Source organism: Podarcis melisellensis, assembly GCF_964234715.1.
Source record: "Podarcis melisellensis genome assembly, chromosome: 2".
NCBI lineage: Eukaryota > Metazoa > Chordata > Lepidosauria > Squamata > Lacertidae > Podarcis > Podarcis melisellensis.
The window spans coordinates 43,743,617-43,755,716 of NC_138529.1; the positions used below are offsets into that span (position 1 = coordinate 43,743,617).

Genomic DNA, 12,100 nt, shown 5'->3' on the forward strand with positions numbered 1-12,100 from the left:
CCTTAACGGAAACACGTCGTCTGGCCTCTCGGCGTGACAGTTTCCGTCGAGGTGTGGGTGTCCCTATAGGAGGTCCTGAGACCTCCCCACTGGTTTCGCTTGAAGCGTCTCTGAGCCATCCCTCCGACTCACTTTCCCTTGGAGTTCTTGCTCGCCCTCTACTGGTTCCCTCTTCCGCTGCTACTGCTCTCTCAACCTCAGGGAGCCTTTGCACCTGCGGCGCTTTAGATGTCAGTTCCCTGACAAATAGGAATGAACAATACCTGTTCTAACCTAACATGAACTTGCATGTTTTCTAGTATGGTTCAAGACGGGAACATCTTATATGCCGTTTACTGGTCTGGATCATAAAGAATCATATATTTAGTTAAACAAAATGTCTTAGACATGTTGAATGCAATGATAGTGCAGTATTGCTTGGTGAATATGAGACAATGGAATATGAGACAAAGACCCACAAAAAATTATCAATCAGTGCAACTAAGGACATAAAGATTGACTAGTATTAGTTCTGAAATGCAGCAGAAACTCCAGGCAGTACTTTCTTTTTGCAAAAGAACTGGAGAATGCCTCTACCATCATGCATTCACTCTGGGATAATCCATTTGCCACTAGTGATGCCAATAAATCAAAGTCCCAGTATATTTATTTTGAAACTTTTAAGTATGGATTTACTAACCCTGCTCCTAAACTGGACACAAAGGACAGCCAATGCGTTACTTAGATAATCTCAGAATTCCAACAAACACAGCTTATACTCATGAAGATTGATGCAGTTCTCCAATATATAAAGTTTGCTGTTTGATATTTTATCCAAGGCACACTAATTACACTTCCTCACTTTTTCTTAAAAGCAGATGTCATTTGCTAGATATTTAGAGAAGATAATGAACAGCAATGAACATACACAATGTCAAGAACTGCTGTCAGGAACATTAGTAAATTTTTGATCTTATGGATACGTTCAGAGTAGACCCTAGTACCTTCGGTGAAGAGTTATTTGACAAATGAAACAAAGGCTACAATTAACTCTCTCCACGGTTTCACACAGTGAAAAATGAACAGAACTCCACATGCTTCTGTTCTTCAAAATGCAAACATGGGTATTGTTTTGTAAAATGTCTTACAGAGCAGCAAGATAACACATTACGTATCTATATATGTCTACAAGCAATAACAGAAATTTGGCATTCATGAGTGTTGCACAGCAGATCTAAAGTATCACATTTTAACCAGAAATCAATAGGACAGAAATCAATACCCCTACTTTCCTGGAGCAAGCCCCACTAATCCCATTGACACTTTCTTCTGAGTAGGCATGTATAGGATTACACTCAAAAGTAAGACCCAGTGAGCCTACTGAAACTTATTCCTAGGTAAGTGTTATAAGATTGCAATTTTGTTTTAAATCAAACAAAACAAAAACATTTCAAAAGACAAGGAAGGATAAAACTGAACAGCAGTAACAAAACTTTTTCCACTGAAGAATGGCTTTTTATGCTTCATACTGTACTTTTATTTAGATGTTTCTAATTACTCTGTAAGCCACCTTGAATCCTGGTTTAGGAAAAGGCAGGGATATTATAGAATGATGGAATCATAGAGTTGGAAGGGACCCAAGGGTCATCTAGTCCAACCCCCTGCAAAGCAGGAATCACATCTCCTCTCATTCTCCTGTTTTCCAAGCTAAACATACCCAGCTTCCATCTTGGTTGCTCTCCTCTGCACACGTTCCAGCTTGTCAACATCCTTCTTAAATTGTGGTGCCCAGAATTGGACACAGTATTCCAGATGTGGATTGACAGTATTATTACTATTATTATTATTATTATTAGTAGTAGTAGTAGTACTTTAGTACATATATGTAAACACAACATATTTGCAGACAATGTTATGCAAGTCAGATATGTATAAACCTAATTGAAATAACTCTTTGCAATGAAGAAGAATCACAATATGCACGTTTTGTACTTTGTGATCTGAATTCCAGTACAAACTGCGCTTTGAAAAGCTACTTTCTGAACATGTTAAAATGCTCACATTGTATATAGTCTTTTCATGCCACTGGAGCAAGTTAGAATGCACATCAGAGAAACCACCATTTTTTGAAGACATGCCCCTCCTTCCCTTACAGGCTCCCTCAGTGTGGAAATGCCAAACATCCTTAGCAGAACCACGGCCATTCTCCTATATGCATTCTGAGGTGGTGCAGTCTTATGACAGAATTGCGACAACCACCACACGTTTGAAACACCTCTTATTTAAGCTTGTTCAATACCTTGGAAAGGATAGCCAAGGGTCTGTTTTTACTGAACAAGGATATCTATTTCTAGCAGAACAGGAAGTATTCTTCAACACAAGGAAAGCATTTGAAAAACATTTTTCTGCAGTCCCCTTGAGTGTGCAGAAAGCTGTAAAAAGAAGGGATCTGTCAAGAAAACCTTTAAACGAAATGAGATTGCATGTAATCTTATGTGTGCTATAAGAAAATGGGGGGGGGGGGACCTTAGCCGTTGATTCAAAATCTCTTTCATGTTCAACTGCTAGAGGAAAAGGTACTTCCCAGGGCAACTGCCATTCAGAGAATTTATCCATGCACATTTGCTCTCTATGTGCCACAAATTAATTTTATTATTCTCAAATTTATTTTTTTCAATGAAAGCTATTTGTTTTATTTGAAAATGTATCTAGTCAAAACTATTTAGTGCGCTGTTTATTATCATCATTTCTGTGGCTATTATAAACTGTGAAACAAATTAGCCTTTTAGTGTGCATATGTGGCCGTGCATTTGCTTCTTCCTTCACAATTGTGAGCAATCAAACCAGGAAGTGTCCAATCAATCATGGTTCCCATTTTGTCTAATCTGGGAAATTATGCTTGCCAGCTTCAGAAAAAGTCAGTATATTAAACACAAGTTTGAAATTAGTTTTGTTAATAAAAGGTATGTGGCATGTGAACATACAGATTCTACTTTTAGCTGTCATGACAATCACCCATTGAAAGGCTAGCCCTTCATGGATTTGCCTAATTTTGTTTAAAATGCCAGGACTAAATTCAGTGCACAGTACATGTATTATATAAATATGTTCTTTTAATCGTTCTGAACATACAATCAGTTCCATTGTATAATGAAGGTCTAGCATTATGACAAAAATAGTTTCTCTTTATTCACTACCTATATGGTTGCTAATCTGGTACGTTTCTGTCATGCTTCCTCCTCCCCTAGTTATCTTGTTCCTATTCTAGCCACCCAACCAACCAACCAACCAACCAAACAAACAAACAAACAAACACTAGTTTAGCCTTTTCTCATAGTGAGATACTCTATCTGGATGATCAGGGGGTCTCTAGTTGGCCATTTATTTATTTATTTATTTATTTATTTATTTATTTATTTATTACTTTATTGACAATCTTATACAACAAATAATGTATACATCTTCTTTTACTAGGTAAAGGTCAAGGGACCCCTGACCATTAGGTCCAGTCGTGACCGACTCTGGGGTTGCGGCGCTCATTGCGCTTTATTGGCCGAGGCAGCCGGCGTACAGCTTCCAGGTCATGTGACCAGCATGACTAAGCCGCTTCTGGTGAACCAGAGCAGCGCATGGAAACGCTGTTTACCTTCCCGCCGGAGCGGTACCTATTTATCTACTTGCACTTTGATGTGCTTTCGAACTGCTAGGTTGGCAGGAGCAGGGACCGAGCAACGGGAGCTCACCTCGTTGTGGGGATTCGAACCGCCGACCTTCTGATTGGCAGGCCCTAGGCTCTGTGGTTTAACCCACAGCGCCACCCACGTCCCTCTTTTACTAGACATGAGTATAAATATTATAAATGAAGCAACAACCACATACAAGTAATACTCCATTTGTTAACAAACAAAAAACGTTCTTATTCCTTTTAGTGAATTTTCCATTATGGTTCCAATCTCTCTTCTTTTATGGGGGGTGGGGGGTGGATAGACCTTATCTGCTGACTTTAGGCTTTTTTTTATCTAGGTCACTTTTCAGCTATTGCTTGAATTTATTCTGTCCTCATACCTCTCTGTGCTGTGCTCCATCACATCTAGCTTTAAGTTTTCATATTTAGCTGCTTTCTCCAGCCCAGTTTGTTCCTTTCTTTAACGTTTCAGCTGCTGTTTTGACTTCCTTACTCAAATCCTGGCAACTGACCTGTTGTTCCCCTTGGATTGTGATTTCGGATTACTTTTCTGGTAAATAATTATTGGCTCCATCATGATTTGCCGTCCTTTAGAGCAGGGACAAAGAAACTGTAGCCCTCTCAGAGCAAACCATACTGGGCCTGAGAGTCAGGGTGTGACTAAAATACATGATGACTATTTACATTTGTTGTGGGAGCAGATGTGCACCCCTGAAAAATACCCTACTGTACCAGGCGAGGAGACAACAGAACTCAAGACCATGCTGAATAACTAAGGAATGACTAATACCAAGATAAACTAAACCTAAACCCCTGAAAATAACCTAGCGTAACTGATTTTAAAGATTGTGTTGAGACCATTTTTAGTGTGCTGTGCACCCTAAAGTAAAGCACATAATCTATGGCAGAAAGCAAAAAATGGCCTAATCCCATGTTTCCAGAAGGTAAAAGTGCTTTAAAATGTTAGTAGTTGAATTTTGTTGTTGTTGTTATGCTGGTTTTTCTGTTGCTAAAAATACATTGTTATAACTTCCGAGAATGATCTGCCATTTTTAAAACAAACAAACAGCAACACACCCTTACACCTTATCTAGGATACTTTGTGAGCAGAGTAACTTTGTGAGCAATAGAAGCTGACAGGAGCCAATGAAGCTGACAGGCTTATAACTGTGTGTAAGCTGCATAGTACCTGTTACAACTGTCTTATTCTTTCATGGCCACCTATGGTTTGATAATACATTTCTTTTTTAAAGTGACAGAAAAAGAGGGAGAGAATAAAAATTCTACCCCTAGTCCAGTTTCAGCAAACGCACAATACAGGTTGAGTAGTCTGTGAAATTGTGGGGCTGTGTCATGGAAGTTAATCCTACAAGGGTTAATGAAATGGATGACAAGTCTGAAATGTAGAACTGCCACAGTCCAGAGCTGCTGGCCAAGGCATGTGCCTGTGTGACACCATATCTTAGAATGAACTAACAAGGTCACTAACAAGTGAAGGCTACTAGCTTGCGTCAGGGTAGTTTGGAAATTATGGAGAAAGAAAACCACGCCGTGTGAACACGCCCCTTGCAAAAAGAACTGCGGCACAATTTCCTCAATACACTTTAAAAAATGCACCCTGCTGTCTCCATGGCAAGTCTTTACCACAGAGAGATTAAAGGATGCTGAAAATAAACAAATAATATCTGACCAATTTTCCTTGTGATATGCAGTTCCTACGTTTAAATGGTGGGAAGCCTTTTTTTTAAAAGGAAAACGTCACTTATCACAGCAGGTATTTCTTGACTGCAAACAGTCATATTGCACAAAAGTAGTATGTGTGCGGGGTGTGTGTGTGTGTAAAAGAATCCTAGGAAATAGAGTACAAGCAAAAATAAGCAAACCATTTAAAACTTTGTGGTAATTCTGAACAATGCAGTAGCCATAACTCACCCAAAGGGGAATTAAAGTTGAGTATCGCAATTCTGAAATGTCAAAATATTCCAGAAAAATCCTATTGGCCTTACAAGAAAACAGAAAGACACACACCAAAGTGGGTAAGGGGCTTCTGCAAAGATGTGTGTCCCTCATGAAGAAATAACATGGTGGTTGTAAAGAATATAGAGGATTAATGGTGCTTTAATTAAGTACTATAATGGGGATGAGACAAAGATGACTCTGAGACAGAACTCTTCATTACATAGATCACAGCATTGTGACAAACAGGAAGAAGAAATAAACTGTTATCCTCAAAATCATCATCACATCATTGAAATCAACGGTATGAGTGGGACATGATTAGCTGAACGTTTCCAAAATCATCTTAAATAATTTTCTGGTTGTATCTGCAAGCTACACACCATAGCTTTTACATATGGATGGTGTCATCTGAAAACCAGTATCCAGCAATTCCTGGGTTTCTTTATTTATACATTTAATGAGAGAAACCGGTGTTCTGTGAACTGCAGGAAAACATCTGTTTGCCTCTGGCACAGAGGCTCATTTGTTAACACCCAGCTAATATTGGAACACAGGGGGGGGGGAGTTGGTGGAAAGGGAAAAGTTTGAATTGACGGATAACGTAGAAATAGATTTTGTCCACTTAATAAAATAAAAAAGGAGGGAAAGACCAATACATTGCACTACAATTCTATTTTTCTGGGAGAACATGTCCCAAGGCTCTGCAGTCAGGACTGAGTTATATAATATTGAAAAGAAAAGTGGTGAAGGACATAGGCAAGAGTGCAGAGAAGACTGGGAGCCTGAAGGCATGGGAACCAGGGATATTAAAACAACAACAACATTCATGTAAACAGGTTTTCCCTCTTCCACTGTCCTCAACCCACTTACACCCCTTCCAGAAAAATTGTTCCTGGGATAGTACAGGGAGTGAAATTAAGATGGAGGAAGCAGTTGGTATAAACTGGGTCCTCCTTATGTGAAAGGAGGATGAAAACGAAACCAATCCATTTGGCAGGAATTGGTGCAAGGCTGCTGTGGAGGAAAGGAGGAAACAATGGATAAGGGCACCCAGGGACTAGGAAGATTTGTAAGAAGCCCCCAAAAATGCTCAGCAGCAGAAGATGGTGGGGAGGGTAGTGGAGCAGCCCTGCAGGTTGGGGATGGGCAAGGTAGTGGCAAGGTTGAGGGAGCTCTGGGTTGGTGACAGCACCATCCAGCTGCATCCCAGGAAGTGTTATGTCACTGGGAGGCTGATTTGTTGTTCCCTAACGCGGGTGGTGCTGTGGTCTAAACCACAGAGCCTAGGACTTGCCGATGGGAAGGCCGGCAGTTTGAAACCCCACAATGGGGTGAGCTCCCGTTGCTCAGTTCCTGCTCCTGCCAACCTAGCAGTTCAAAAGCATGTCAAAGTGCAAATAGATAAATAGGTACCGCTCTGGCGGGAAGGTAAACGGCATTTCTGTGCGCTGCTCTAGTTTGCCAGATGCGGCTTAGTCATGCTGGCCACATGACCCGGAAGCTGTACGCCGGCTCCCTCGGCCACTAAAGCGAGATGAGCACCACAACCCCAGAGTTGTTCGCGACTGGACCTAACAGTCAGGGGTCCCTTTACCTTTTAATGTCAGGATACATTAATCAACAAGAGGCAGGCTAAAGATCCTGGCTTGTTATGAAGCAGTAAGCCATGCTCTGGGTTTGGATGTAATAGAAACATGCTACTCATGCAGAATAAATGATGATAAGCCAGCAAACCTGGCTTACCATTATGTGCAAATTTCATTTCTGCTGTATATCTAAGCCAGCAATCTGAAGGATCTAAAAGCAAGGACAAATGTGCATAAGCACTCTTGCTTTTCCTTAATTTAAACATTTTCCAATGCTGTGAATTCTGATCCCACCTTCAGATTACCTTGTTCTAGTATGCCAATAATGTTATAAGCAACTGGCACTAATTTTTATTTAAATAAATGGCTTGTTCTACACCTACCCAGCCAATCCATTCATCCATATACCTGCCCACACACTTCTTCCCAGGTGTGACCCTGGAATAAACTACAGGAATAATAGACATCTATACTTTCTCTCTAACTAATTGTAGAATTTACTTAATTTCTTTCTTCTGTGTTGTAGTGCCATTTTTGTACCTTCAAGTGCCGTTTCAGTTGTTTTTCATATATCCTAAATGTGCTTTGCAGAAAGCAATTTTAGGGCTGCCTTATGACCTAATTCACCTACACGGAAAATATTGCACTCCCTTTACACACATATACTTTGCACCAAACTAAATGAAATGTAAGGCATTCCATCCTGCTGATACTATATAAAAAAGCACAAAGCTGGCAATATGTCTTATAAATTGTGCTAGTACTTTCTCAGACAGATATAAGTGGAAGGAAAATTTGCCTTCCCATAGTATTTCATGTTGCTGTTACTAATTCTGGGTCATTATTGCTGAACTGGAAACAACCGCAGAATATTGAGAAATCCAGGTCACAGGGAGGAATTCAACATCATGCTATTTTGATCGTTCTATCAGCTCCTGCGTTTTTGCTTACCAGATGGAACAAGCACCCTCTTCTCCTCCCTGCACACTGGTCTGGGGGAATCTTCTGATCCTCCAAAGTGGATTAGAGGAGGAGACACACAGGGAGAGGAGAGAGGAGGGAAGTCCCATTGCATTAATGGGAGCCCTTGGGTTGGCTTCTGGTAGTTCACCAGGTTATATGAATCTGGGCCACAGTTTCCACTAATATAATTCAATGGTTTCGTTTTTCTCTGTTTGCTAACAATGCACCATTGCTAGTTATATATCACACACACATAATTAATCATACATGTATACTCAATAAGCAAAGGCAGCAATTATTAATTATCCTTAAATATTACAAGTAAAATACTGAAAAATGCATTGGGTAGGTTAAACATCAATGTTTAGTTTCATGGCAGGATTCAGCATCATTTGACCAATTAAAAATAATAATAATGGAGGGACTCATCAATTCAGTGCCACACGGAACCATGATACCACAGCTCATTAACAAACCACAAAGGAGTGCTTAGAATGCAGAAGGAAGGGTTGAAATTCAAGCAATAGTGGATGGGCATAAACAGTCAGCTTTGTATTAAGGCCTAAACAGCACCCACCCACCCACCTACCTTTAAGGTCACCCAGCACTAGGGATGCTTGAATCTGTCAATTTCAGAATCTCTCAGTTTCTCATTTTTCCAATCAATGGGTGATTGATATCACCTATTGATTGGAAAAATGAGAAACTGAGAGATTCTGAAATACACACACACACACACACACACACACACACACACACACACCAGCATTATATGCTACTTTCTCCTAATATACACATTTCTGTATTGTGCGCAATTTTGCCTTATACAAACATTTGTGTTTGTGATTTTCATTAAAATATGTGTTTTTATGCCATTTTGTATGTGAAATGTCAATTTTGAAGGGTGGCCGTATTTCACTTTGCTTATTGTTTCAAAAAGTGCAGATCATGTAAGATTACATTTAAATGCAAACTGAAATAGAATCCATCCCAGTTCCTCTCCAGCACCTTATCCTCCTGCATGAGTGCTTCAACAAGCATACCTAATCAACTGAATATGTCAACTAACTTGCTGCACACAATGCTTACTTATAAATTTATCATTCATGTTTTATGTTCTTGTGCAGAAAATGCAGAATTTGCAATATAAACACTATGAATCAGTACAAAGAGGCAGGAAATAATAATTGAAGTAAATACACATGATAAAGCAATCACGTTTGCACTGGGAAGCCTAATTACAGTGGTACATACACCATCTACTTCAGTGACCAATCTAAACCCTTCATTTAAAAAAACCTGAAACAAATAGCAATCCTGTTCAGCAGCAGAAAAGGATAAGGAATTGATAGTAATCCTCATGCTCCTCGCATGAACTCCAAAAGACATTTGAGTGAGACTTTTAAAGCTGAAAATTGTCCATCAAACACACAAAATAAGTTCCTCTAATCCTTGTGCCCCAAATTACTAATCCATCTGGAGAGCTAAATTTGTTTTGTGTGTTTACAAGGAGCTAAATGTCATCCGACACACAGACAACTAGGTTAGTAGCATGTGGGTGCAGGGGGAAACATTAAACGTCTGAATCAGTTTGAGTAAGTAGAATTTACAAAAAATAAAAATAATGTACTTACAGCTCTCTATCTCCAGTGTGCAGTTCTGTTCATCCAGGGGGTATCTTCGTAGATCCATCATACATGCAGCTGTTGTTGTAATTCTAGGAAAAAGCACATACAAAAGCTAGTTTTGTGGATTTTGTTCAATCTGCTTGAAATACAGGCAGATTCTCAAGGTCCAAGAAAAGTCAAGAAAACAAGCCATATTTGCAAGCAAACAATCAATATTTCTCCCTGGTTTTAGAACAAGCTGAATGCCATTTATATTGCTTTATGAGGCATTAGTCTTTTTTAGTCAGGATTTCACTTCCAGTGGTCATAAGCCAATGGTGGGTGGCCCACAGGCAAAAAGTGGGAGGAGCACTTACCTTACCTTTGCACAATAGCTATGAAAAAGAAATAGGTTTCTACATAGACGCAAACACACCCTTCTATCCTCAGTCCAGGTAAACAAAAGGCATCATCACAGTTAAATGACACATTCTAGCCTGGCAAAAGCACTTGGGGAGGGAATGCAGTATGGTAAGTGAGAGGTATGGTCTGGGAAGGAAGTTTGGATGAAAAATAGTCCCTGCTAAGTGCAGGTAATTATAGAACATCACCACAACGGGCCACCATCCCAAAAAATGGTCACACAACTTGTGGTTGTGTGAATCACTCTTTAGGCTTATGAATCTCAGATGAATTAAAAACCCAACAAGCAAGTTTTCTGGAACCAGTTCCTCTCACATACTGGGACAAAGAACGACGTACATTGAGACAGAGCTTTTTGTACAGCACCATCTCAGAAGAGCATGATGTCTCATGTATCCTGCAGTCTGCTGGAAAGATGCAGAACTGTCCGTGACTAATATTTCTTGCTAGTTCTGCCAGGGAAAGGGAAAGGAGTAGTGAGAGGAGTAACTCTTCTGTGAAACCCATCATGAAGTTGTGTAGCCCTTTGGTGCTGAAACACCACAGCCAACCAAATCTATAGAGAAATTACCCTTTTCTGCCCTTTTATCTCTCACAGAAGCCATGGGTCTACTACCTTTCCCACCCCCCTTTCCCTTTCCTTAAAGACTACAGCTTGGTCTGAGGTTTTGAATTTTAATAGAAAATTCTAATAATTGTATTTTTCTTCACAAACACAGCTTTCCTTACTCATACCTAATAGGGTGTTGGCTTCCCCACTTCCACACAAAAGAGTATATAAACTTATGGCAAACATTCTGAGAAAATTTTCTGAGAAAACTTGTCCACAAAATATGTAGAGTAAGGTAAGTATTTAAAGTTCCTAGTTTCCTACCCACCGCACCCAGCAGAAAACAGATATGCAATCAGAGGACAGATTTGAGTTCCTCATTAGCAATCTTCAGTATAAAATAATTTTCTGCACCTGATTTCATACTTTTATTAAAACCCTTATCAGAAGTCTCCCATGTGCAATGACTAAGCTCTGGTGACTCTCGTGTCTGAAATGGTTACAAAAGCTGTGCACTTGTAGCTCTGCCCAATGTTCACTTCTGCTTCTTGGAAGCATGCCTGCTTTGTGACAGTTGGAAAGGCTGGCAGCAGACCCAGTTATAATATATGGAAATCTGAGGACAAAACTGCCTTGTGATTAATTTCTCTCCTGCACGGAGAGATCAGCTTTGAAGAAAAATGGTTATGGCTTTTAGCAACAGTATTTTCTTCTTTTCTTTTAATTTGCTGCCTGTTGTGAAATTCAGGATAATTCTGTTTCCAGGTCCCTTGTGGAAAAAATAAAATAAATTCAAAGCTTCCCTTCTACTTGGGCATTAAGATGAAATGGGGCATTTTAAGAAACCTTGAATTATAGTGACATAATCCCCGCTCCCCAACATGTGAACTTTTCAACAGATTTGGGACTTGAAAGTACTTGGTCTAGCTTGTGGGGTGGAAAAAAATACTGCCACAATCTGCTATTCTTCTGCTTTGCTTTGTTTTGCTTCTGGACTTTTTCAATCCAGGTGAATGAAAGAGCTTGTGCCCATGGATGAAATAAAGCAAAAAAGGGATGTTGATATGATGTTTCACACCATATCTCTAGGTTCATGGTTGGAGAAGGGAATTACAGTGTGCAAGCTCAGATGTTCACAGCAATGATCAGAATCTTATTGACCATGAGAATCATGTGATACCAGAAATCCAATATACTGTCCTTGCCTGCTCTATGAACACCCAAGTGGAGCAGGGTCTATGAGGCACAGTGAGGCGACCACCTCAGGCAGCAGAGTCTACTTGGGGCAACAGACCCCAACGTCAATCTTTCTTTCCCTTTGCCTTGTTCCTGATGTAGATCTTCCCTG

General features: G+C 39.9%; 1 protein-coding gene across 7 annotated transcripts in view; it reads right to left on the reverse strand.

Moving 5' to 3' along the window:
* GABRB2 (gamma-aminobutyric acid type A receptor subunit beta2) overlaps positions 1 to 12,100 on the reverse strand; it is a 114,446-nt gene that overhangs the window by 48,016 nt on the left and 54,330 nt on the right. For all 7 annotated transcript variants that reach the window (XM_081899158.1, XM_081899160.1, XM_081899156.1 and 4 more), the window contains exon 6: positions 9,807 to 9,889. In XM_081899158.1, coding sequence (XP_081755284.1) covers positions 9,807 to 9,889 — 83 coding nt within the window. The remainder of the gene's footprint in view (positions 1 to 9,806; positions 9,890 to 12,100) is intronic.